Source organism: Geospiza fortis, unplaced genomic scaffold (genome assembly GCF_000277835.1).
Source record: "Geospiza fortis unplaced genomic scaffold, GeoFor_1.0 scaffold265, whole genome shotgun sequence".
Lineage (NCBI taxonomy): Eukaryota > Metazoa > Chordata > Aves > Passeriformes > Thraupidae > Geospiza > Geospiza fortis.
This window is the reverse complement of record NW_005054393.1, coordinates 2545100-2573015: the sequence shown is the minus strand read 5'-3', so window position 1 is coordinate 2573015 and position 27916 is coordinate 2545100. Positions and strand designations below refer to the sequence as shown.

General features: G+C 41.7%; 1 protein-coding gene across 1 annotated transcript; it reads right to left on the bottom strand.

Annotated features, from left to right (window-relative positions):
• Positions 1 to 2005: 2005 nt before the first annotated feature.
• On the bottom strand, positions 2006 to 22959 carry VOPP1 (VOPP1 WW domain binding protein). The gene is made up of 5 exons (XM_031060872.1): positions 22895 to 22959; positions 20041 to 20099; positions 6861 to 6938; positions 4711 to 4847; positions 2006 to 2466 (listed from the first exon to the last, which is right to left on the bottom strand). The coding sequence occupies exons 1-5, from the start codon at positions 22901 to 22903 to the stop codon at positions 2285 to 2287; spliced, it is 465 nt and encodes a 154-aa protein (XP_030916732.1). The 5' UTR covers positions 22904 to 22959; the 3' UTR covers positions 2006 to 2284.
• Positions 22960 to 27916: the final 4957 nt, after the last annotated feature.

Genomic DNA, 27916 nt, shown 5'->3' with positions numbered 1-27916 from the left:
CAATTAACGCCTATGGATGCCCACATGGGTGCTGTGTTTTCCAGAAAAGACCAGCAAGTTTGCTAGCAGAGAATTCCCTGTGTTGTACGAGGTAGTGTCATCCATCAACACTAGGAAATAAACGAGCCAGACTTCAGAAGAACACCTGAAGTTGAATTTCACTGTACAAAGGCTTCTATTCGGTGTGTCCAGGACAAAGCCAGCTGTCACAGATACATTTTATAATATAAAAGGACTTAACAACACCTATCTATTAAAATGAGGTCTGTAATTTCTATTGACAGAAAAAGGTTGGAATTGCTTTAAAAAAAATATGTTCTGTAAACACAATCATACTCAGTGACATACACAGCTTTCACATTTCAAGTGTAAGCTAATTTAGAAAATATATACAGTTGTGATGTGCAGATGGACCTTGTATTCATCTACAAAATGTACTTTTTTGTTGTCTGAAGTGTCCCTCAAGCTAAGACTGCACACACAGAAGTATTTTGCTTTGTCCCTTATTATGATGCACAGTAAGGGAGAGCCTTGGCTACAATTTCACACAAGTCAGGTATGCAGGAATGAACTCCTCCAGTGCTAGCTCTGCTCCAGATGGCTACTGATTCCACCAGCAGAAACAGCGGCCCTTACAAGTTTTTCTGTTAGACACTCATATTCACTGAAAAAGGGATGTTTTGCAAATCCAGCTTGACACCTAGAAACCAGTTCAAAAGCCACTGGCACAGAACAAGAGCACAATAAAGCTTTGGCTCCCTGTGCAACACAGGTCTTCAGATGACTCCAAACTACCACAGTGAAACCTCTGTGCCCTGGCTGGTGTCACACAGGAGCATTCACCTGGTACCCAAAAGACCACATGGGACTCTTAACCCTCAGCGCTTATTTTGCAGGTCCTTCAGCAGCAGGAGGCAATGGCATCTCTTTTTTGTCACTGCTCAGGGACGTGACTGAATATGCACACAGGGAGAAGGTCCCATTAGTACAAAGTCATGTTTCAGAGCAACTTCAGATTTTTGCTAGACATGGATGGGTGTGAGAGCCCTCAAAGGCAAAGGACCTCTGTGTTTATTCGAAGATGTTCACTTGTGGTCACTCAGAGGATTTGCCATGAGCACTCACAACAAAATACATGAAGAGCTAAGAGATATTGAAAGCCAAACCACCCGTGCATCAGGTCAAAGAATGCTATTAAGAACCCATCCCAAAAAGTTATTACTTTTCTGACTTAGAGAGGAGAGCAGATTTACAGGTCTATCACTTAAGATGACAGCTTTACTTGGTACTCTTTGTGGCAGCAGTAAGACTGTAATGGAAGATACTATTTCTCAGGGACTAAACTCCCATCAATGCCAAATGGAGTAAACTTGTACCTATGCTCCCATCCCTTCTTACTGTAAATATTTTCCAATTTAGGGAAGAAAACTTATCTATTTCAGTGTTTCTCACTGTTCTGTCAAGAGGCACAAGTAGCTCTGAGGCTGTAACACCTTCCTCTCGTGCCAACATGTAGGTCACTATCTGTTTCATACAATCTCAGTGCTGGTAAAACAAGGGAAGCCAAGATGCCGATCACACAGATGAAATTCACATGATGGGCAAGAAACACTCAAGTCCCAGTCCTTAATTCTGGATGCATCATTTAAAGTAACAACTCCCTCTTTTCTAGGGCACTTGGCAGAGCCCCTGCCACAACTCAACCAATACTGGTACTCTAGTCACAGTGATTTTATCAGAGCATCATTTTGTTATATATCAGAACTGAACTGTAAAAGAAAATAGTAAAAGCGAAAGATGGTAGTCACAATTTCTGGTAAAATCATTGCCTTGCTGCTTCTACCTTTATCTTCTTTGTCTGTCATTTCCCTTGGCTGAGGACATTTCTGCTGCGGGATCTTAGGAGGCTGCACATCACTCTGGGGTCACAAGAATTGCTATCAGTAACCTGCCACAACGCAATTAAAACCTCAATTGAAACAAACAATAAATAAAGAGAAAGACATACAGGTTTTAAATATAGGTTTCCATTAAAAGCATTACAAAGACAACTTCTCTCATTTTGAAGAAAAAGAAAAAATCCACTTCTACTAAAAGAAAAAAAAAAGAAAAAAAATTTAAAAATCACCCTTTTGCAAGTAACTGTAATGAGGAAAGGTGCAGGGAAGGGAAGGAGAGAGGACTTGGAGAATTAGCAAGTGTTCAAAAGGGCAGGTGCCCTTCATCTTGGTCATTTTGCAACTGCACCTTCTTCTCACACAGTCAGGTCAGAGAGCCAGAGTCCTCATGTGGAGGATTTCACCACCTGCTCATATGGGGGAGGTGGTGTGTTGCAATAGGAAGGTGGGGGTGGGTAAACCGGGTTTCCTTGTGGGGAATTGGGCTGGACGTGGAAAGCCATAGCCATGGGATTCATCACAGGTCCGCCTGGATCTGTGTAATACGGCACTCCAGGTTGTTGTGACCCTGAAAGAAAGAAAAGGAGAGAAAAGGTATCAGCAACAGCACAGGCATCAGGTTGTGCTCTGCCAGGGCCTGTGCTCTGCGTACTCAGACAAGGTTTTTCAAAGTACGCATCAGAACAAAGACAAGAAGTCTTCCTCCCTTCCAGAAAAAAAAAAACAAGCTGTCAGGATTGCATTCACCTCTTCAGATACTACCAAAAAGTTTCCGTTTTGATCCAGTGGATATCACTTAGTGAAGCAAAGGGCACCACTGCCCCAAGCAACTACCATTTCAAAGGGGAAACAGCAAGCCCTGTTCAGTTGCTCTGACAGAAAAGCTTTTCTGTCTGCGGAGAGGAGAGGTGTGAGATCCCAGATGGACAAAGGATTCTCTACTGTGGCCCTGATTCAGGTGTCAAGTTCTACAAAAGGACTTCAGAGATTGTTTTGTGGTGTCCTGGATCTGCTGATAAGCCAGAGTGAAGCTCAGATGGATAATTTCCCTCCCACAGTTTAGAGGTGAACCTGTATGAAGCAAAGAGCCAAGCTGCAGTCAGTTACTCTTGGCTAACACAATGGGACAGGATTGCTTTGCATAGATTCAATTTAGGAAATGATGTTGGAGCCTGCAGGGACAAGGAAAGGAAATATATGGCCAAACACAAAATTCCTTGGCTGTGACACATAAGGAGTAACAGAGATTGCTGCCATAAGAACAAAGCTGGTGTGTAACCCTCCTCAGATATCACAGTGGGTGGTGGAAGATGACTTAATGCAACAGAAGTCACAGAATATCTCAAGATCTAAGTTAGTTTTTTTAATTTTCTTTCTCTCTGTCTGTTTAAATAAAGATGGACTGGGAAAAAAAGTCATGGCTGAGCAACAGGTTTTATTCTTTTGTTGCCAGTCTGTGTTTCCTATAATGACACAGCTTCTAAGAGATCTTCCCCTTCCATTCTCCCAGTCAGGCTCCCAGAAGAGCACTCCCAGCAGATACTGCTGGAATGGCAAAAGATGCTGCTGCTATCTCTGCAGGGAAGGAAGGAGATAGGCAATGAGCCACATTTTGAGGGCTCCACCTCAACAGTGAGTTGGCTACTGGTACCAAACCCAGAAGAGTAATTACTGGAAAATGGGAACTTGCTTGAATACTAATTCTCATTGCTTTTGCTGTTAAATATTTCTAGAACAGTGGAAAAAACTAAAAATAAAAAATAAAATAAACTGTGGGGTTAGCTCAGAACTAAGCTTTTAAGTAACAGTAGTAACAGTCTGGAAGCAGGTGCCATAATCAGGTCATCAAAGAGCTTGTGCTTATTTTATATTTGCCCACAATTAATGTTCCATGAAGCGCCATGAAAGAGTAAAACTGTGCTCTAAATTTAAATCTGGTGTTTATCAGTTCAGCCAAAGACATTCCCTGTTCACATAAATTTCAGGCTATTTTTCAGGCTTAAAAATATTAGTCTAGTTGGACTGGCTCTCCCCCAGCTGCAAAATACACTGTTCAGATAAGGAGAAAAACAGATGCGGAATGGGAGCCCTAAAAACCCTTAGAATTTAAACAAAGAAGTGTCAGTTTGTGTCTGCAACATCTTTTTAACCATTTAGGCCTAGGAGTGTTCCCAACCAGAACTAGCTACAAGAAAGGAAGAAATTACAAACTTAGAAAGCAATTTTGGCAGAGGAGCCCTCACTAGGTAGGTTCTCCTGATGCTCACAGTATTTACTTACTAGAGACACAGCAATCAGACTAACAAGGGGAAAAAGACCACTTTGGCACAGAAAGACTGCAGGAGAGAACACTGAAGGCAAATCAAAAAAAACTGCAAGATGGCCAGATTGTAGAAGAAAATGCTAGGCTTTCCTTCAGCTCTTTCTTCAGCCAGCCGTTATCAATTGTATTTAAAACTCTTTCTTTCTGGGACTGTTGAATTTGGACACCTATCATTTTGTCTACACTGCAAAGGGAGAGCTTGCTAGCCTCCTTCCATGCATGGACACACTCCTGTAAAGGTATTAGGAACTGAAAGAGAACTGAAACTTCTGTCATCCTGTGTTTCAACACCACTTCTGTACACTGCAGCTGAATTATGCTGTTGGAAATGCTGAGGACATCACTCAGGAGGTGGATGCATGTCTGAGTGCAGTGCAATCCCTTGTACAAATCACACAGTGTCCAAAAACCAGTGAAGCAAAAGCTCAAAACCCACCCTTTTTTAGTGCCTTGGCCAAAGTAAGAAACTTGTTATGAGCAGTCTCTGACCTGATGCAGTGTTGACTGGTTGTCTGGTATAAGACACATTAAAAGTAGGTTCTTCTACTAATGGAGGAGGGTACATCCGCCTTCGGATAAAGAAACCAGCTCCACAACAGAACAGAACTCCCATCATCAATAGGAACCTAGGCAAAAAGAAGAGGGAAGTCAAAACCTGCACATTCAGGCAGCATTTAAATCCAGACTGTTCACTGAGAATACATCAGCCTACAATTTTTAACAGGATTTCTCAAACAGTTTGCCTCTTGAGAGCAGGTCTATCATTTGGGATAGCACTCATGGAGCACTCATGGATGTATTATGGACATCTTCAGTGATTAGTACTATTGTCAGTGTTCTCTGGCATGTAACCCAAAAGTAAAACACACTTGAACTTTTCAAAAGTTCAGGTTCACACGTGACCTTGGCTGCTGAGACCCTAAACTGAAATTCCAGGACTGTTTCAAGCTGCACATCTTGGATGCAGGCCCCAGGCTTACAGCATCTATGCTGCTCAGGATGTTGGTGGAGTACAGAGAGGAATACTGTTCTGCATTTGCCATTAAAAGAAGAATCTTAGATATTCTTAAATTAACTCAACATTTTAATTTCATCTCCCATTGGAAATACAGTAGCTGGCACTGAAGCTCAAGCCAGAAGACTGAAGCATTCATTATTGATGGTGACAAACTTTGCTTTGTGCTTCCTATATGGGATATTACATTCTCCATTAAAAAAAGGACATTATTTAGCCACCATTCTCCTTCTCTCAGCATCTTTTCCAACCTAATTAAACTGTCCTCATCATTTCCTTGCCCTGCTGTGGTGGAAACAGGAACATGCAGCAAGGGCACATCAGGTTTTGGTCTTTAGACAGCAGCTTTCACTGTGTTTCCTTGATCAGTTACCAGACACTCCAGTGACTCATAAAAGCTCTTGTACATTGGAATGGTTCTTCTGCCTGTAATTGCCACCTTGTTTCATGGCCTTTTACTGGAAGACAATGACAACTGTGCTTTTTTGGAAGGCAAGGAAGTTGGCCAGAGGCAAGCCTACACATCATGCTTATCTCTGGAAAATTCCCAGGTGGCTGAGAGGAAGATTGTGGCACAGAATGGCAGCAAGAGTTACTTCATGCAAAGGCTCAAACTCTGTTCTTGTTTCTACATCAGAAATGAGAGCAGAAGGAGGTTCTTTTTCCCTGAGCCAATATTTATACATTCCCCTTTGGCAGTGTTCCTGCAGAGGATTTTTTTCTGAACAGAAAAACAGAGATTTACGATGTTACCCCAGGGATTGAGATAGAGAGCTCTTCACTTATATCAGTAAGGATTGTACATTGAAATCCCACAGTCAGCTCTGGGAAATCTCTGTATTATAGTATACATCAGGCTTCTATTTCTCACTGTTTATTTGTTTCAGTTTTGAAGGCTTTTTTAAAAATCAATCTTCAAATTCCACATTAAAATGCCTGAAAAAAGGTTTTCTAGGGAGCCTTTTCTTTCTCTCAACTGTAATGAGAAGGTTTTATTCAGGTGCTTTCTTAAATTCCACTCCAAAAGGAACTTACCTTATTTTTTCATTATGCATATAAGAGTGATTAGTTTAAGCTTTATCCAGATTACTGAGCTGCTGGTTTCACAAGCTCAGTCCTTCTGCCTTCTTTTCCTTTGCTGTCATCTCCAGTGAAATCCTCATAGTCATAAATGTACTTCTCTTCCTTTTTAATTGAAGCCTCAATTCAGCTGGCAGGAATATATTAAATCCTGCCTAAAAGCACAATCCTGCTTATAGGATCCATTTTTAAAACTGAGTGCCCAAAAACCAGGAAGAATGTTGCTGTTTGGTAGTAGCTGGGACAGGCATAAAGAATTCAGCGATTCTGGATAAAAGTGGAACCGCTGCTTGTACAAAGCAGCAGGATGCAGAAGCAGGAAAGGTCAGCCTGACATGATTAACCTCCTTTCTCAGTGTTTTCTTACTACATCAGGAGAATTTTATAAGAAAGAAACAAAATCTGTGCATTTCTATGTACACACATACCTTCCTACATACTTGCACCTACTGTACTTTAAAATACCAGGGCTGGCAATATCCTGATTTAAGTCTGACCAACAAGATGAGGAGAAACACAAAATTCCCAAATGCCCTGCACCTACCAAAAATACCATAGTCGCTGGATAGAGAGAGCTCTTACACAGCATCTTGAGCCACAGCAATCCTCATAGGAGCGACATCTGTGGAGAAACAAAGACACAGGGATGTTGAGTGGTTGTCACTCAGATTGAAATGGCATCCCCAACCCTGACACCATTCACACCCCCAACCAAAGTATTGTTTTAAGAACAGACTACCCTTGGCTGGATAAAGCTGTCATTCATATGCACGGCACAGTTCTATCCCTATTCAGGAACTTTTCCCCTGTTATTGAAACTAACTTCCTATATACTTAATCTCAAACCACCTCTAAAAGACCAAATATGGTGTTCAGTTCTATATAAAAAAAGGACAAGTTATAAGAAAAAGCAGTATCACTGCGTTTTCTTTCAAAGTAAATGAATACTGCGGACCCCCAACAGATCTTTGGAGTTTTATTCACAGGGACAAGAACTGCCAAAATGAAACTGCCAGATCACCCTTTCTTTGAAATAAGCACCTTCCAAGCAGAGAAGCCACTGAGTGCAGAGAAAATTCCAATTGTACCATTATTTGCAAATTTTATGCCCTTTTTTCTTCTCAGAAGTTGCACTGGACTACAACTGCCAGCAGTCCCATTATTAAAGCAGCCTTTCCTCTAAAAAACCCCCACACTTCAAATTAATATTTTGTATGCACAGAACATTTTCAAAGGTATTCCATCCCCAGTCATTGTGAGCACGAGGTACCACTGCACAAAAAGCAAGCACATACATTAAGGGCAACCTCTGAACAATTCCTGTGGTAACTCCTATTCCCACACCAGTGAAACCTACTTAGCAGGGAAAAGGACCAAGTTAACACAGAATCTGTGGTATGTTACAGACTTGAATGAAAATAAGCATATAGCAATAAGATTATCATACCCACATACAAAAAGAAAAGAGGAGGTGACCACAACTGGATTGATCTTTTTAAGGGTGTTCACATCTGTGTGCAGAATGCATATATTTATTTAAGCATCTGATCTTGGACAATTTGCTCAACTGCATGACTGTGCTCCCATATTTGTATGCAAACTAAAACCATGTCAACTGAATAATTGTACAGACAATTACACATTTACATGCTCAATTAACAAGGCTTCGCTCAGAAAATACATTGTCACATAGAGTTCAGCCTCTAACTGGGGCCAGAGGAGGATGCTCTATGGATACAAAATCAGTTGTTTTGCAAGTGAAAACAGTTACATGCTCTTCTGATGAAAAATAAGTAGGATTTATTCAGGCAAGCTGGAGGATCTGACATGATCATCATGGCAAGGTTCATTAAGAGACTCAGGCACCCAGTTTGAGACTCAGGCCAAGGAAGTTGCTCATGCCAAAAGAGAAAACCCCTGCTTTGCTGCCATTGAACATGAAAGTGACCCATCTGCAATTTTCCTTCTTTAAAGCTTCCCAAGACCCTGACAACTACTCATACTCAAAGCTACCAAATCTCACATAACTACTAACAAGACTTAGCAAATCAACATTAACTTCAGTCCCCTTGGGACCAAGAAATTAAGTATTCCTCCATGTTTCCACAGTTGTTCAACCCAACAGGAGCTTTCAAGACATGTTGAAGTAAAGGACAGAGTCAGGTTCCTTACAAAATGGGCTGGGAGCTGCTGTCTTCTGTTACACCAGTGCTCATGGTACCCCTTTGCTCTTCAACATGCTTTGGTTGGAGCACTTAATCCATGGTGATGGGTACTTGCTCCCTTGGCTGATGCTGCACAGCAACCATTTTGTTAGGCCAGAAAAGCTGAGAAGAAACTGAGCCCATAAATCTAGAAACCCTTCTTGAGTCCATCAGGACAAAAATAAAAAGAAGGATTTTAGGAATGTGAGCAGTCTTTATCTCTGCCTCCACACACTAGCTCTGTCAGTCCAGACTCCTACATCTGACCACACACAGGATGGGGAGTGGAGGCACCACTTCCCAGAGGCCCAAGAGCTTCACCTGTAATAAAACTTAGAGATGTCACAGAGACTGCACACACACCTCCCCCATGCCCACCCTTGCCTTGCTTATTTTGCACTTGTTTTCTCCAGAGCCAGAAAAGATAGGAAATGGCTATTTTAAAATACATAATTATGGTCATTCAAACCACCAAGATTAAAGGAGCATCTGTAGAGGAATTTAGTACCTCAATCTGTTTTTTATCTTTAAGTTATCCAGGTTACAAGTCAGCACCATTTTAAAGTGTCAAAGGCTTAGCTTTTATTCCTGCAAAAGAAGGCTAAAGCACCAGCTGGAAGGCAGAAAGGCTACACTGCTGAATATTTATGTAGCTCCTGAGACCACTGACTGACAAACAAACAGGTCATCAAGAGAAGTTTCAGGTGACTGAACTTTCAAATGAAAGTTGAAAACAATGATGCAAAGGATGGAGGAGTCTCTCATGGTGGCTCCAATTCCTGGCAGTCAGTAAGCTTTCTTACTGTAAAAGCCAGTAAGCTCAGCCAGCTCATCCCAGGCTGACCACTGCATTTGCTGGGTGGATCTGTGAAAGGAAACCAGTACTACAACCCTCACAACCCTTTGAGATCTGACACTGGTAACCTTGTCACTTTTTACCCATAAAACCAAAAAGGTGCTTTATTCTGTGTGCCTGTGAGAATGGACACATGTACCCACATCTAAGTGCATGGAATCAAGGCTGGAATCAAGGATGATGCCAACCTGCTGTCTGTACTCCCCACCACTTGACAGTAGCACTAAAAAGGACTGGAAGAGTGAATATTCCATTTGCTGATACTGCCATCAGGCTACAGCAAAAGCTCTGCTGATCTCTTGTTCTTGATTCTATGCGCTGTGGAAAAACAAAACAACTCCTGACAATATTCATCCCAATTAAAAGACAATTAACTTACTTACAAAAGCCATATTTATTAGCCTGCAAAAGTCAACAACAAAATCAGCTTATTAATGGACTAACATGCAAGCTTAAGTATAATCAGTCTTTGATGTACTATCTCTCACTGCCTGACGGCAAATCACAGCAGAATTAAGACCCTGGTTCATTAAAAAAACCATAATAAAGCACATGTACATATATTTATTGAATGGCATGCATTTTCTTTAAATTGAACCCATATTTTGGCTTTGCTTTACAAGGAAGGACCAATGTGCCTAAAGCCAGTTGAAGCAGAATGACCCTTACTAACAATCACAAGTGGACTGAATCCATCTCCAGAAGACTTTTCTAAAGTCAATTTCCCTCTTTCACAGATCAGTGGTGATTTCAAGAACTGCATTTCCCTAGGGCAACGTTCATTTCATTGATCTGAAGTTAACCTTTGACACAGGATAAGACACAATTAGTTGCTTTGCTAATCTGCAACTTCACCGAGAATAGAGTCTCTCTTTCAAAAACTGTGTGCAATGGGATTTATGATTTAGAAGGTACATATTTTCATTCATAATTCGGTGGATAAAAGGACTGTCTGTGCATGTCCAATGTCTTGAACTGCTGGCACACCAAGGAAGTGCTGTGTCACAGAACAAAGTTACACAGCGTGTCAGATCACAGGGATATATTTTTTCTCTGGGTTCACACTTAAATCATGGCACTGAACTTCCTTCCTTTATGGACAAGCAAAGCAGAGTTTCTCATAAAGAATTATGGTATGACCCAAACCTTACAAACCAACTCTTTACTTGCATGTGTTCTGTGGATAATAGCTGCTCAACAATACGGTCCAACAGCTCCTCTCCAATTATACCTGCATCTACACAGCTGAACAATTCCCTTCCTAGCAGAGCTGCTGCAGCAAAGAGCTGCATTCCCTACCACCACCACATCTTTGAAATGGAAGCTGTAGTATTCTTAGGTTTTTTTCTTTAGAGGTTTTGCATCATATGGGCCAAAATCTGATTTAACATTTAAGATGTTTAATTAGTAATGCATTTTGGAAGAGTGAAAACAAAATTGTCAATCCACATGTAGTGGCAGAAACACTACTGTAGACACAAAGCCAGAGGATGAGCGGGTGAAATAAAACCACAACCCCACATCAACCACCAGATACAGTAAACTGCATCATCTCTAACCTCATCTTGTTCTGAAGAAAAGCCTGACATGAATTCCAAAAAAAGGCTGCATACCAGTCAAAGGTTAAATGATTGCTGCTGATATCTGTAAATTCTATGATACAAACTGGAATTCATTGAAACACAAGAAGCACTGGCAGTTTTGGAGTGGGGGACAAGAAAACTGAAGGGAGTCAGGGAATGGTGTAAATGAAAATACAGCAGTAGAGCAAAGTTAAGAACACAAAGGAAATATTTTGGGGGTTGGTAGTAACATTAGATGAAGCTAAGGAAGCGACAGATGCAGCCCTAATATTGGCACAGGCAAAAGACCAGAAGGAGTCTTCATAAGAACTGCAAGGGATGAACTGCTGAGGCTGGGTCATCTCCAGGCAGATTCAATGCTGAGCCCTCAAAGTCAGAAGGTTCAGATCTGCTCCCATGGAACTGATGCCAGCAGACAGCTGAAGTGTGCACACACATTTACTTGTTCTAGGACAAAGGAAGTTTTAAAAATAAAATAATCTAATCTGCTTGTAACTCAGCTGTCAGGAACAGAGAAAAAACAAATAAGTCTTGAAACAAAAAGAAAAAGCAGGCAATCACCACAAAGTGACTATCAGAAACAATTCTGATGAAGCTCTGAGTCATGGCTGTGCTATCTATGAGGAGTGATGTCACTGAGGTACACTGCCACAAGACTTAGACCTGACAGACAAAAAATGGGGAAGATAACTGAAGGTGTACCATGTAATTGAGAAAGAGTTCTTTTTCTACCAAGTTTACTGGAACTTTTATTCATTTCAGACATTTTGTAAGTGCATTTCCATCTTTCCATAAAAAGCAGCCCTCAAATCAAACCCATTGCCTGTACTGCTGTCTAAGGAAAGACACAGACTATGGGCAGACGTGGGGAAAACCACCACACAATGGAGGGGTTATCCCAAGGAATCTGTTTTGCTACAGGTGCCCACAGAACATGGAAATAGAAACAGAGTCCAACTCTGAACTCAGGAGTCAGAGCATGGGCTCAGAAAGTCCCAAAATTGTTCAATCTCTCTCCAGAAAGATGCTGCAACACAAAGGCCACATCCTTCCACTGGCATTCACTTGGGTGCTTGAGGAGCAGTAAGACAGGCAAGGTCTTTGGCTGTAGGTAACATGTGCATTCCAGCCTTGGTCTTAGGGTCATTTGTGTCTCCTTGGCCTAATTTTCAGCAGACGCCTGCAGTTACAGGTTCTAAATGCACCCAAAAGCATTTATCTTCTTATAAATAGCAAAGGTGATCTCTCAGCATATGCAATAACAGTGCCTTGTCAAACAAAGGTCTGATAAGTATGAATAGATAAGTTTATTATAATGAATACAGCTGCTTCATAGATGAATGGAGCTGTGACCCCAGTGCACATCTGTACTGGTATTAAAGAGAGCACTAGAGAGATAGTTATCCAGGTACTTAGTAAATCACACAGCCCTTATGTAAGAAAATGTAAGCCAAAAACAAAGGAAAAGGGCTGTCAGGTATTTTTTTCTACAGAGTAGAAACAACTGAGACAGAAGAGTATTTGCTCAGATTAGAGTCCTGCCTGCTTTGACACAACTAAAATCTCCTACAAGACAAGATACTTGGCTCCTGTCCTTCACACAGACATGAAAAACTAGAGTAGGCAACAGCTGAAAAAGAGCTCATTTCTCAATCACTCTTTAGGTGAAGAGCTTATAAATACCATCTCTGTGCAAGAACTCAGCAGAATACAGTAAATCCTCCCCCACTTCTGATGGGATGAGAAGTATTTGCTCAGATGCTCCTATCAAACCAATCCTTCTCACAACCTTCTGCTACCCAAAGGTTTACCATAACCCCAGCCTCTCTTTCCAGATCCCAAGAAGAAAACCACCCTGCAGAGGAACTCTCTTTGTAGTCTGTAAAGTACCACTACATGGCTTTCTGGCCAGCACATATCCTTCTAGAAATTTTCTCTGCTCCCCTTGTGGCAGAACCTAGCAAGAATTGCGGTGGTTTGGGCTTTGGCAGTATATGGAGCCTTAAAGAGCCATTTTTCAACACAGGCTGCAGGCTTTTCTTTCACAGAACAAAGCAGAGAAACAGCATTGCTTAAGGCTCTGACAAAAGTAAGCCACAGATAACGTGTATGACGAGTTGAATTTTCTGGAGGTGGAATTGTAGATTTCTTGTATCAACAGGAATGAAGAATTCTAGCTAACCATCAGGCCCCTTATTAAATAGATGATTAGCTCTTCGTATCTCAAGCTGCTCCCAGTGGGCAGGCAGTCCTACTGCATCTCATCCCTGCTTTGAGGAAGCATAAGTCTGCTGGCAGGGGGCAATGGGTATCCAGGAATTTGCTGTCTGCCTCAATTTAAAATACTAAAGCATAGTAAACCCTTTTTTCCTGCACCAAGTCACTGCATGATCAAATGCAGAGACGGACTGGGTAGTAATGGCCAGCTGTTAAGTGCCATCAAGTCTTTCAAAACCTTAATTCGGGGTCTCCCTACTTAGAAAGGGTTAGAACTTCAAGATCACTCAGGTGTCAAATGCACTCTGACACTGTCCACTGAAGCTCAAACCAGGTGCAACTTTTCCTGTCCCACTGACAGGAAGCCAGAAGAAACTTATTCTCAGTCTCTCATTAGGGTTCTTGCCTGGGACATGGAAGAATTAAGACCTGATGAGTATTTCAAATCAAACACCTTCCACAGGGAAAAGTGAGGCTCACTCACAGTAAGTCACAACTGTGGTTATCACATCCTCTGGAAATGAGAAGGGGATGGGACTGGGTTCTCTGCTCCACCTCAGCCAGGGGAAGGTCTGGTCTCAGAGGAGTACTCCACTAGAAGACAGAGGATGCCCTCTTTTCCTCTTTCCTCACCTTCTCAGAATTAGCTGCCTATACCTGGTCAGCCTCCAACTCCAAAATCATCTTTTAAATCTGAAATTAGGTCCATCACCCATTTGATGGCTTGTGAAGGTTGATATACTAAACCCCTCTCCAGGATCTACTCCTAGCAAGTTGAGCTGGGTGTTAATTTGGCAGCCTAATTCATCCCAGATTGCCTTAGATAATTGATCCACTGAAGGAAATTCCAGTTTGTGGCAAGGCATCTACCTGCTGGGTAACTCTTATTTGGAGCAAGGAGTAAGCCCCTCCAAGGGCACTGACTTTTGAAGCTTTGCCTTTTTGCATCACTATTGTTTAAGGCCACAGAGGACTGAGCTGTTGTGGTGGGATTCTGTTGCCTTTTATTCAGGTGGTCTGATGATTACTGCTGTCTTCCTTCTTGACACAAACTGTGCCCTTACATTCTTGCAATGAACTACATCTGCAAACAGGCCCTTCCAGGGGCTGCTCACTGCAAAAGGGAGCCCTGGGGTGAATCCAGGTCCCTGTGTCTGTACAGTGCCAGCTATTCAAGGCGCCTGCAAGCATGCAAAACTATTACACTGCCTCCCCTCTCCCTCCTCCCTGGTGGCTTCAAATCAAATGGAAGGATAAATCAGCAGCTATATTACCTCCCTAAGCACATACCTGCTGACACTTCATGCAGCTGTAATTGCAGTGGAAAGCTAAGTGTACCATCAGGAAAGCCAACTTAATTAACAGCAGTAAACATAACAGGATGTGGAGCACAGACAATAGCTACCATCATGCAACACACCCAGTGTCTGGATTGGGGTGATTTCCCAGCCTCTTGGACACATGTTGATGGAAGAAGTGCCCTCTGAGCTGTCTGAGTAACAGCAAGAGAAAACCACCTTTTTAATGTTTTCACCTGGGACATTTTGCAGGTTCTTGATAATGTACAGAATTATTATGGACTGATCACAAAGAACAAAAGGACTCACATTCAAAACCCAGATGAATATGGCTATGTGATAAATACAACAAAACTTAATCAGCAAAGTAAGAGAAGCATGTGAAAATGCACAACGAAATTATTTCAAAACCCATGAAAAGCCACAAATTTAACATATTCCTCATTCTTCTCTACAATAAGAAAAATAAATTACTTTTCCCATACAGGGTAGGAACACCTCTTAAACATGAAGAATTTTTTATTTTTTAGGTGTCAGTTAGTGTTCTTATACTAAATCTAAATGAAAAATTAAACAGATTTCATCAATACAAATGTGTATGTGTGCAGTTGTCTGCTGTATGCAGTAAACTGGTTTCTATGGCCAAAATATACTAGCCTAAAAATATAGCACTTCCACCTGCTTTCAAATTAATTCAGGTCCTGCTTTGGATAAGAAATAGAAGATAATAAGAGATGCCAGTCCTCTCTGTTCTGTTCTTCACATAACTACCAACAGCAATGGTTAACACTTCCTTCCAGAGAAAATGTTCATGTTTCTTTCTGGAGGCTTTTCACCTAGTAGCATACCTTTGAGAAGTCAAGACCTACCTAAGACAAGGAACCCAGGGCAGAACTCAGATGCAAAAGTCAGTATTTAGGAGGTAGAGGATGATAGAGGCTACCAAGGAGGCATTTAGAAATCATCACATACACAAGTAGGTGTGATGTTAGAAAAGCCAAATCTCACCTACACCTAGTAGCTGGAAGGGACACCAAGTGTAGCAAGAAGAGCTTCCACTGCTACACTGGCAGTGGAAGCCATCTGTGGATTAATCAGAGGGTGGGAGATGTCATTTACCCCAGCTTCAGCACGGCTTTCCACACTGTCTCCCTTAACATTCTCATAACCAGGTGTACACCTTACAGCCTGGACAGGCAGGCAGCTAAATGTGTTAAAAAATCCCAAACAAACAGAAACACCATGGTGAGGCTCAGAGGGCAGGGGATAATGAGTACCCCTCCCTATGGGTGAGTCCTTCACTGACCCAGTGGCACCAGCCATGGCATATCTATTGCTATGGACACATGCCTACCACTCACACTCAAAAACATTCCTGCTGTTTTATAAATATGCCATGAAGCCTGGCAAGGAGAGGATTAGAAACATGCATCTGGAATTTATCACCTCATTAAAAGCCCCAGTATGATGGTAGCTAACAACTGAAGGAAATATAAACAGAAAAGACCTATGGGACTGGTCAGTCATACTAGGAAATACACTTGACTCTGCAGTGAGGGGCACATCCACAATCATTGCAATCAAACTACTACTCATCAGCAAAACATAAGGCAGCCTTCCTCTCCTATTCATGCCCAACTTAGAAATGGAAAAACAACTGGAGTATCTTAAGTGCTGCTGGCATCTGCCTACAGGGAAGGTGGTTTTGCAATCTAATGCATTCTGTACATTACTATTCACATCAAAAGTACCTTGACTGTTTCTTCTGCCAACCATCAGCAAATCTGAGATAAAGCTGAGCTGGCTTACTTAAGTGAGAGTGGGATAAGGATGCTTGTAGAGCATCAGTTGAGTCTCTTGAGACAGCTTTAAATTCTGAATCACTTTCTGTGCATCCACACAAGGAGATGTATGATCTAATTCTTTAAGCAAACTCAGGAATAACTTGGCTCCCTGCTTTTCCAAAGGATAAGAATTAGACTCCAATTACTAATTCTTTTCTCTACTTCATATTTGCTTACTTATTTTTCTAAGTCATATTAAAAAAACATTTTGCTGAAGTAGTAGAAAAATATCTAACTGACAACAGTCTCCGGTGGCTCAGGCGACAAGGACATGGAGAAATGGTTGGATGGGTTAGGGAAATAAGTTAAGAGCAGTCTTGGAAATTGTCTGACAGAAGATCAGCACATGTCTCTCAAATTCTTGGTAAACTTTCCATGTTCACTTCTGGTCTGAAATAAGCTGTACCTAACTCCCACAGTAGAGGGAAAAGATTTTGGAAAATTATCAGTTTCTCAGTCTAGCCTTAAGAAATGGAACTACCTTTGGAAGAAACATGCTTGAATTAAACTAAAGCTTATTGATGATATATGAAGGATAGAATAACTATTTCCATTGGAAAAAATATTTTTAAAATATACTAATACCATTAAATAATTGGACAGAAAGATGTATCATTAGTTCTGGAACTGTGATCTTCAACCTTTGCCCTAGCTGTTAAGATGGAAAGCATAAAAGACACATTCAAGAAAGTTTTGAACAATATCTCTAACAGATTTTTCTTTTTAAAATTATTATACTGCAAGGCAGATTGAATTAAAAAAAATACTAAAAAAACTTAAGCTCCAAAAGAGGAACTGTCATATAACTGCAAGTTTTAGGCACCCAAATCTAGCTGAATTTCCAGAACACTTCTTTGGAACACTGTTCCTCTGGCTTAGCAGACACATTCTTATCTGTCTTTGGATGGCTGAAGTAGAGCCTTTACAGGAAAGATTAACTCAGCTATCTTGCCTTTAAACTTCTGAGAAAAGCAAGCCACCACTTTGTATGACAGTCCGCCAGACTTTATTACTCTGGGTAATTTAAAGAGAGGCAGGCACCTTCCAGGAGGGTGTGCCTACCCAGAAGTGATAAGGCTGTAGATGGGCCAGTTCAGGGATACCTTGGTCCCAGCATCCCACACTGCATTTGTGAATAGACAGAGCACTTGGCATTTCTGAGCTGACATGCCAACCTTTTCTTTATAATACCAACTGTCTCCGTTGGAGATGTGACATAGTGCCAGCATGGGACTGAAATCACAGGAAAATCATTAAAAAGGATTGCATTGCTGGGTTTCCTAAGTCTCCAAAGATAGTCTCAAGACGAAAGGAGAGACTACATATATTAACTGGGGAGAAAAAAGTCTGCTCACAAAATCAGTGATAGAAACAAGTGGAATCTACTGCAAACTCCTTTAAATATAAATCTAAATATATCTGCTTGGTATGGACTGTTGCTACAGAAATGGTAAGATAAAATAAAACCTGTTTCACTAGGGCACATCCCAGATCTAGATTCGTACAGAGGAGGCACTCCCAGGACAAAGTTATGTATGATGCTTTTAGATAATTTAACATGCAACCATATGCTGATGGAGACGATGCTATTCATGCCTCCTCCCCCACAATATGCAGAATACTCCCTTCCTCCCATTTCACCAGTGTTTGCCAAAAACTGTACCAAGCTGATTCAACACTGACTCGAATGTGCTAAAATGAACAACTTTCTGTGGGATTAGCAAATTGAATTAATTCAGTGAAGGGTCAAACAAATGCTGAAGCAATGGGACTTCGCCCTAAGATATTGAGATTGGAGTTGTGGCTCTCCTCCACCATAGAGGTGCGAAAAGACAGCACAGGTAGGAGGCAGCTGGGGACCCTGAACAACAGAAACTGACATTGCAGAAGTAACAAAGTAGAACAGGCCAGGCACCGCAGATATGCACGACCTTCCTCCTGCTTTGATGCATCCCTCCTTTAACCCTGCTGGGCTCCTGGGCACTCAAATACCCTCTCCCTACTCCTTCACTTGTCACACATAGTATCTGTCCTCCGAGCTTTACCATCCCCAAATCCTTATCGCCTTTCCCTAGTGTTTCTTCTTGCCCACTTAAACTCATAAGCACAACAACATTAGCATTAACGTGACACTCATCACCACTGGGACAATTGCTGAGCACACACATCCTGCCCCTTCCCCCTTCCTTTTTCCATTGACTTCCACTATTCAGGAGAGTGGCAACCACGACACTTTCATGCAATGACTTGGCTAACATGGTGCTGCAGTAACTACCACAAAACACATGATGACTAGTGACAGTCTTCTGATTGACTTGACAATGTCAATATAGAACAGGATTTTTTTTGTAGTCCTTTCTTTTGCAGGAATCTGTATGTACACAAAGGGTCTGAACCCAATCTCTGAATACCCAATCTCCAAGTAGCCACCCCTTTGTATTGCCAAGGGAGACAAACGCTATCTGTGAAAGCACGTGGGCAGAAACATAAGCAAAATACCAAGGTGATGATGAATAACACACTCCTGAATGTCAAGGTACAGTGGGATTTTTGTAATTTTGTGACATCCCAGCTTCTTTCCCACATTGCAGAAAAGCAAAATAAAATGTAGGTGGAACCAAAGTCCCATTGTTATAAGCATGCAAAGAAAATTAACTTATTTAAATTCCCCATCTGTTTTGGCCAACCATTTATGAGTAATTCTCCTCATTTCAGTCACCTGAAAAAAGGACAGTTCTAGGCACAAACACTTCCTAAGCAGCTAATATCCAGGATCGCAGATGATGAAATCATGGTGTTTCATTCTTTCTGTGGGCTTTGTTTTGCAACTGGTTTCCAGGCTGCTTTTTGTCTCTAGCATTTCTCTCCTGCTTCTGGCAGATGAAGTGGAGGTGGAAAAGAAAAGGGAGGGAACTTCTTGGGTAGCATAAGGATTACAGTAATTTCCAATCCTTCAGCAAGAAAGAGCTTGCTCGGGGAACAGATAACCTAATGCTTTTCCACCCTGCTTTTTTTTTTAACTGTTTACAGTTGTTTGCAATTATAAAGTTATACAACCAGGTAGAAAGTTTACTACATTTATCTCCTTTCTGCCCCCAAACCCACAATGAATGTACCTCCCCTCCACATATTTCCTCCACTTTTTTTGCCATTGCTGTGGGCAATATGAAACAGAAAACTGCAATTAGAGAGATCCTCAGTCATATACCTACAGGTCACTGATATTTGGTTCATACTCAAGCTTGATGTGAATGTAGATGCCACTCATCAAAAAGACAGTTATGCCATGGATAACAAATGATCTCAACTCTCTAAATTAAACAAGAGTACTAGCACAGGGACAAAGTTACTTTCAAAGCATTCTTGGTATTCTGTCTGATTACCTGTCCTTGTTCAAAACAAAGGGAGAACTGTCTTCACATTGGTCTACTTATGTTTCCTTTCAGTGTTCTGAAATAAGAGCTGTTCAAGTACTTGAGTTTTGTTTTCAGTTGGAAAGGTCATCTGGGGTGTGTGCAAAATAGATCTGTACTTTTTTCAATAAGGAAAAAGGGAAAGGGGTTACAGGGAAGGAGGGAAATGAAAGTTTACTGCATCTTCATTTCTGAATTAGCAAAAGTCTCAGATGAGTTATAGAAAAAGTACAATTAGTAACAGAGTAACAGTCTAAGAGCCTACAAAATCTAATTCTCTTTTGAAAAAGAAAAGTAATGACTACTTACATATAATATGTAGGATATAATCCTTCAAAGTACCAGCAATGCTTTTTGGCCTCTGTACACTACAAAGAAAGAAAAATATGGTATTAATATTTACATAGGATGACTTATAGCTATAAACACAAGCTTGGAGTATTTATAAATACTGTGACTCCAAGCAGTTAGGAGAGGTTTATAATCCTAAAGATTTCCCAATCCAGATACGCACAGCAAGCGGGAAGTCAGTTCACGTAAATGGCAGCGTGTCCTGCCAGGATTCAGATCCCTCACACAGGGCTTTGTCTGCGGGGCCCCACCAGCTTCCCACAGTTCCCAAACAGGTCAGCACATTTGGCACAGACCCAGGATCCAGCTGCATGTGTTCCCTGGCAGACCTGCTGCCTTAAAACCATGGACAACTTAAGAGCCCATGGCGGTCATAGTCCCTTTCGTGACATCCAAGGCACAAGCAATTGGATGATACTACACACATGACTGCACAGTAAATTCAACAGTTACAGGGAATTATTCATCTTTCTGGAAGTGCATGGCATGTGGAGCCAGGCTTAGGAAGGAGCGAAATCTCCTCTTCCCACAGCTTGGAAATGTCTCAAGTGTCCATTAAAGTAGTGGGGAAAGGAAACTGTTTTCTGCAGCTCAGAGATATTGTTCTCTTTTCAGATTGCCAGTGTATCCCTGCAAAAGGACAGGGACAGGCATTTCCTCAGCACGTGTGTGCCAGCGACGTGAGAAGTGCTCATCCTTACGGGCACTGCCAGAGCACAGGCGGCAGCTCGGAACAATAGCAGCCCCTAATAAAGAAAACCAGATGTCAAGCTCAAACTCTACACAATGCACAAAATATGTCTGTGTATCCCACTGACATCACTAGCACAAAATGCCATCTTCACTGCAGACACAGCTCCAGCAGCTCCCCTGCAAGCTGTATCATCCCATCACTCATGGGCAGGGCATTGTGGGACACCCACTGCAGAGCAGTGAGGAATATCTGGGGTTTTAGCAACAATTCCCTCTGCTGCTCACACCTGACAACAGAGAGCCATTGGCACACTGCCAGCATTTGGATCATTCTTCATGTTCACTTGGCAGTTCACCTTTAAATAATAGCTCGTTTAAGTTTATTAGCCTTCCCAAATCCCAGAATACTAAATGAATCCAGTTAAGACAAAGACAAGGTGGTTTTAGATCCTTGAGTCTCATTCTTCATGAATAAAAAAGGCTGCAAACTCTTTAATGAGTGTCTGATGAGCTAAATCACAGACAGATCAATTACAGCCTGTGAAGACAAACTGCTATGGATTAAATTGTTAAGAGTGGTACAGGAGATTGGGGGAGGAGGAGGAGATGCTTTTGAAGCATGTGTTGAGGCCTTCTTCCAGTAACACAACAGGCTCACACCAGTCTCCGAGATACACAAGCTTTAGCTTATGCTGGAAGGACCAGTCCTCTTTGCCTAGGATAAACACAGAAGAAATCTTGTTCCCCTCTCAAACTGATGCCATGGCCTGGGCAGCATATTCAGGAGGACTCTTTAGCTTCTACTGAAGCAAGTGATCCATCTCTGTATTTACCCAATTCACTCTTTATCCCCTTCCTTCGAAGTTTCCAACTTTTTAACCCTTCCTTCCAAATATTTTCACCACCCGGCTGTTTCCTCTTATTCTAAAATTAGAAATCTGTCAAGTTTCTCTCCATAACACCATGCAAACCTACATGCATTGAAAAACCCAGTAGGCATGCTGCCAAGTCACTCAAAAATACATTTGCTCTTCACCTTTGAAGGCTGTAGATCAGCAGACATTGGCTAAAATCCAGTGTCTGCAGGTCATCCCACTGGGAAGCCTCATTTCAGAGTACAGCTTGGGGTGGTGCTGCCATTAAATGTTTTTCCTTCCTGCTTCTCGGCCAGTATGAGTCACCATTTACCTCAACAGCCTGGAAGCCTTTTGTCAGTCTCAAGCATTTTAATTGATGTTTTCCCAGAAATGTTTCTGAGTACGTGGAGCCTGCACACCCTTTGTAAGTGTAAAGCAGACATTTATATTCAGTACTCTCCCCCCATATTTTAATCTGCTTCACAAGTTCTAAAATTAATTGTAAAGATTCCACCTTCCAACATCTCCCCTAACTGTAGGATTTCTGTTTCTGCCTCTAAATAATTCTCTTTTTCAGATGGCCAATATGCTTACTGCTGCCACAAGAAAGGCTCCAGCCTGGGAAAGTTCCTTCCAGCTTACAGAGCTCAGATACCTGCTCTAAACATCCTTTGGTGTCCAGATTTAGTTTTAAATTGGCCCTGGAAGAGCAGACACCAATCCCAGTTCTGCCTTTTTTTAATATCACAGTGCTACAAATACTGCATGGCAGTTATTCAGCTCTCCTACATGGGAATTGGGCAAAAAAATCCAGTGGACCTCAAATGTGAGCATCAGAGCCAAATCTGATGCACATGACATGTCAGACAGATTTACACGCACAAGGGCAAAGCGCCGAGCTCCCTGCTCTGTTAAACTCCCACCCATCTCCATGGCAACTCTACTCCAGGAAAGCCTGACACAAAGCAGGCGGCTACTAACCACCCTCTCTACTGCTGGTTAGCAGACTTTGCAGGAATTCACTGCTGAGAATAAGTGGAGAATGTCACTGCTGCTAAGGATTCGAGTGCCTTTAGCACTCAGGCCCCAGAGAGATGAACGGGGGTCAGGGAACACATTAGCTTTTGCCATCCCACATCCATCCTCTGAAGAAGGCTATGATAATCCACCGCCTGCCAAGACCCAAATTATTCTTCTGAGTGGTATTGGCCTCAAGAGCTAAGCTGGTAGAGAGCCACACAAGAGTAAGAGGAGACACATACCATCAGCATCGGACTCTCAGCCTTTGGAGAGCCATGTCCTTGTAGCTGTTTGAGACTATTAAATCCTCAAGAAAGCACAGCTGGCAGGAACTCGCTGCAGACCACAAACTAAACGCAAAGGGAAGATTAGTCATATTGCTGCCATACAATAGGACCTCACACATCAGGAGGGGTGCCCACTCTGCCAGCTCCCATATGAAGACAGGCTGTATCTCAGACTTTCTTACAAGCACTCATTCATGTATTTAAAAAGCCATTTACTCATTCACTAATACCCAAAACAGTGTGTCTACGGTATTGCAACTAAGATTAGGTACAGCCCTACTGATACTTCCAGCTTTTCTAGGGAAAGGATTACTGCACATTTCTCTTATAAAATTTTCCCTTCTATGCCCTTTAAGAATTTGGCACAGCTATAAAATATAAATATGAGAGTACATTCATTTTTAAAACAAATTATGCAGGTCTAATTAGGTGTGCATATGTAATCTTTAGAGAATTAATGGCATGTGAATTAGCCAGATGCTTGAATACATTGCTTAAGTCTGCAAAGAAAAGGAGAGAAAGAGAAAAAACACAAGACTTGTTTTTTTGTTCGTTTGATTTTAAATAAATCAGCATCTGTCTTGTAGCCTGTTTTCTCTGCAGGACTGTAGCAATGCGAATTGCAAGCTGTCCTTTTCTGTGGCCTCTAAATTATTACAGATTTCCTTTTAAAAAGGACACCTGCTTCCTGCCACAGATTGATATTGCAAATGTTATGGCTGCTAGTAAGAACAATGAGAAATAGGAGTTCCTAAAACATTATCCAAAGACTGGTCTTGATCACATCATAAAATACAGAACACAAAATACATATGTATGCACATGGTGTGGGGGATGCTAGAGCAGGCAGGCTGCTCACTGAATGTCAGGTGGTACTCCACAGATAGTATTTCTGCAAATCCTATCTCTAGCAGGAATATCCTTCACATTGCACATCATTATCTCTCAGCCCACAGGACAACAAAAAGAAAATAGATTTGATCAATTAATTACTCTTTGTAATCAAGGGATTCACAGCGAGGGCCTTCAGTGGAGGTTTGGAAATTAATAACAAAAAAGTAAAAGCAAATAAAGCCCCATGTGCATATTCCAGCATGAGTACAGTCCATTTCTGTTATGGGTACCAATGGAAAAAGCAGCCTGCTGTGGACAGCCATGCCTGTGGAGGGCAGATGGAGGGCGATTGCTACCTGTATGCTGAAGGGACATCCAGAGAGAATTGGTGACATCTGCTCAAAGCCAGATTCTGTAGGAGGCTGCTATCAGTCACAAGGCCAATGAAAACCTATCAGTTACCAGCAACTGAGGGTGAGCCTTTCTCTTCCATTATGTATTACGCTTACAAGGATCCAAGGTCGATTCAGAAGAACAAAACTAGGTATTTATCAGTGACCTGGTATTCTGGGGTGACCTGCTTAGTGGCTGTGACCTACCACTTAGCTGGGTACATGTTATACCTCATTAGGGTTCAAGATGATCCATCCACATGCCAGTTCTGTGGCTACAGCCTCTGAGGCTCTGCTTGGATTAATACACAGATGAACAGGAAGAAAGAGTTAGAAGTATCTTGGACAAGTATAATGCGAGAAGTATCTTATTGTTTCTGAGCATCACACAATCTTATTCCAACAGCCAGAACTCTGTCTTCCATACTGCTGGATCAAACTAAAATCTGATAAAATGGGAAGGACAACACCTTTCTCACCATAGGGCTCCACAGCATCTGAGAAACAACTATCTATACCTGCTGCCTCTCTTACAGAAGGCCAATTGCAAAATTCAGCTCTTCCCTGGTTTTATTGGTCACTGCATGTGGCAAATACTTGATGAAGCCCAGACAAAATGAAGATAAAGTCTACAATGCAATTCCAGACTAAATAAGCAGTTCCAGAAGGCACATTATTGGCTACGAATCACAATGTTTTATGGGATCTGACCTTTAAAACTACATCAGTTTTCAGAACACTATCCCTTTCAGTGCCTAGACAAGAGCTGGAAGCATTATGAGATACAAGCTGGGCTGTATCAGAAGAAACTTGTGGCTGAAAGTTTGAAAGACTGTTTGTGCAGACACAAGAATATGAGGCATCCTGTTCTTCTATTGCCAAGAAAAGGGCAAACTATCCATTAAAGTAAGAGACAGCATATCCTGAATCTGGAAAGTGCAGCCTAAGGGTGAAAACAGTTAGCTAGAGAAAACATATTTTGTTTTAGCCATGCCTGAATCCATCAAAATTCATCCCTACTTCTTCCCTGGTGATGCTAACAGCTGAGGGTGAAAGTTGCCCATCTGCAAAACTATTCCAAGACACTGAGCTAGCAAGCCATGTTACCAGTGATTTCAGCATATACCCTTGTTGCGAAAGACAGGAGCAACTTTTACTAAAACTCAGGATTATGTTAAGGTATTTTTATTTAATGAAGTAATGACAACACATCGGGAAGCTCTTGTATAAAAGGATGCCAATCCTTTATCAAGCATTCCCTCCCATTTAACAGTAAACAGAACAAATACTATTTCGGCTATACATCTCTTTCACCAACACCAAGATTACAAAGTATAAATAATGATTATACATACTCACAGTATAAATAATGATTTTCATATATTTCATAAGGAAATTAAACGGTTTTGCTTAAAACTTTTTGGTTAAGCCAATTGGTTTTGGTTAGACTTTTTGTCTGTTCTCTAAGAAGAGAATATTTCTGATAATAGGATTCATAAAAGAAACAACTTTTCCACCTTTAATTAATCAGTGTGTGTTTTGCAACAGCAAAAAATTTCAGCACAAGCATCTAATTCTTATTACTTTTTGTGCTGTTCAGAGCACATGTATTAATTATCATATTTTTACTTAGATTTAATGTGAGTTTAGCATTAGATAGTTTCCCATCACAAAGAATTATTTTACATTTAGATCTATTAACCTTTCCCAGAGAGGAAATACAAATATCCCTTGTGTTCCATTTTACCATTTCATTTCAGGAACCTGACTCATTTATTTGTTTCATTTTCTTTTGCTTTTTTGTTGGCTTTTTTTTTTGACATTATGCAGCAAATTGCAAATGCGCTTCGGTCCCAGAACAATACAATTTCAATTGAATATAATTCCTTCATCCATATACAAGGGAAAAAGGAAGAAATAAAAGGCAAAGCGAGGCACCCATATTTTTCAGAGCCCACGCCAGGGAGGGTGCGGGGTGGGCGCTCAGCACCGCGGACAGCGTCCTCCCTGCCGGCAGTGCCCCGGTGCCGCTGCACCTTCCCCACAGCCCGGCCGGGGCAATAAATCACCTGTACCAAACCTCACCCACACACACCACCTCTCACAGTTCCCACCTCCCTCTCCGTTCTCACCTACACCTGCTAACAGTAGCCACACCTACCAATTGTCTCTTTGAATGTGGGAGCACTTGTATGAGAAATTAATAAGCACAACTACCATAGAATCACGGAACATCGCAACTTGGAAGGGCCCCATGAAAATCATTCAATCCAGGTCTCTGTTCCTCACAGGACCATCTAACATTACACCATATGGCTGAGAGCATCATCCAGATGCTCCTTGAACTCTGACAGGCTTGGTGCCACAACCACTTCCCTGGATGGGCTGTTCCAGCAATCTTCTCAGAGAGGAACTTTTTCCTAATGTCCAGTCTGAACTTCTGCCAATGCAACTTCATTCCATCCCCTCATATTTTACTGCTGGTCACCAGAGAGAGATTAGTACCTCCCATCCACTACTTCTCTTGAGGAAGTTAGAGACATGAGATCACCCCTCAGCCTTCTTTTCTCCACGGTCCACCAAAACAGTGATCCCAGTTGCTTCTCATTAAGTCTTGCCCTCAAGGTCTTTCACCACCTGAGTCACCCTCCTCTTGACGCTCTCCAATAATTTCATGTTCTTCTAATATTGTGGCACCCAAAACTGCCCACGGGACTCCAGGTGGAGCCACACCTTTCAATGCAGTGCAGGATATTGGACCAGCTGCCACTGCTGTACTTGATGCATTCAGGACACAGCTGGCCCTTTTGGCTTCCAGGGCATACTGCTGACTCATATCCAACTTCACATCAACCCAAACCACCATCAGATTGCCCTGGATGGAACAGCTGTACTCAGTCTTTTTCAAACTGTTTGGAAAGCATAGTTATGAGAGTTGTCATAGTTGTGTGAAATAGCCAGCTCAGTTCTACCTCAGAATGTCAAACCAGATGCTTACAAAAGTGCCAAGAGAGCCTCAATATCAGAGAGGTTTAGGACTTGCTTTACCTTCTTTCTTTCATTTCTACACTCATGAATGCAGCAATAATTGCACAAACATAAAAGGTGGGGAGTGGGGGCATTTAAACCTTCCTGGTGGAATTGACCTTGCACTGAAAGTTTTAATGTTAGATCTGCAAGAAAGAATGAGCCATGCCACATACTGAAGGCATTTTCAGCCAAGAAAAGCAAAACAGACTTTGCATTCCACTGGAGTCTCTGCAGCTTCCAGGGGGTAGTGGCAGACTTTTTTTGTTCCAACTGCAAGGAAACAGATGTAACATTTTACCAACTCCACTTGCAGAGGTTGATCCATTCCAAATGGTACTGGACAGCTTCCACAGCTCCAAAATTGAATTTAGCTTCTGCAATTACTCTTTTTCCTTTTATACGTGCACGAGAAATAAAACCAAGGGTACTATTATTTGCATTCTTTAACTACAGAACAAGTCACATCATAAAACAACCCACAAAGTAGGGTGCATGGGAGGAAGGGATCGCTTGTCAGGAACTGAAAGGAAGACCATGCCAAGAGTGGGGACATCACTGTTTCCACCCTCAGTCTCTTTAAAAATGAAACAAACCTAAATGAAACTTTTCAACCTTCATGAAATTTTTGTTGATACAATGTTTTTACTTTTATGCCTCTAATGAGCACTATGAACACAGACACCAACCGACTTTCCTTTGCGTAAGAACTGGAAGTTTGGTC

Coding starts and splice junctions, on each gene's coding strand:
- VOPP1 (XM_031060872.1), bottom strand. Junction 6,939..20,040: donor TTATATCCTACATATTATAT/GTAAGTAGTCAT, acceptor GTTTCTCCACAG/ATGTCGCTCCTATGAGGATT. Junction 4,848..6,860: donor CAGCGACTATGGTATTTTTG/GTAGGTGCAGGG, acceptor CTTTTTGCCTAG/GTTCCTATTGATGATGGGAG.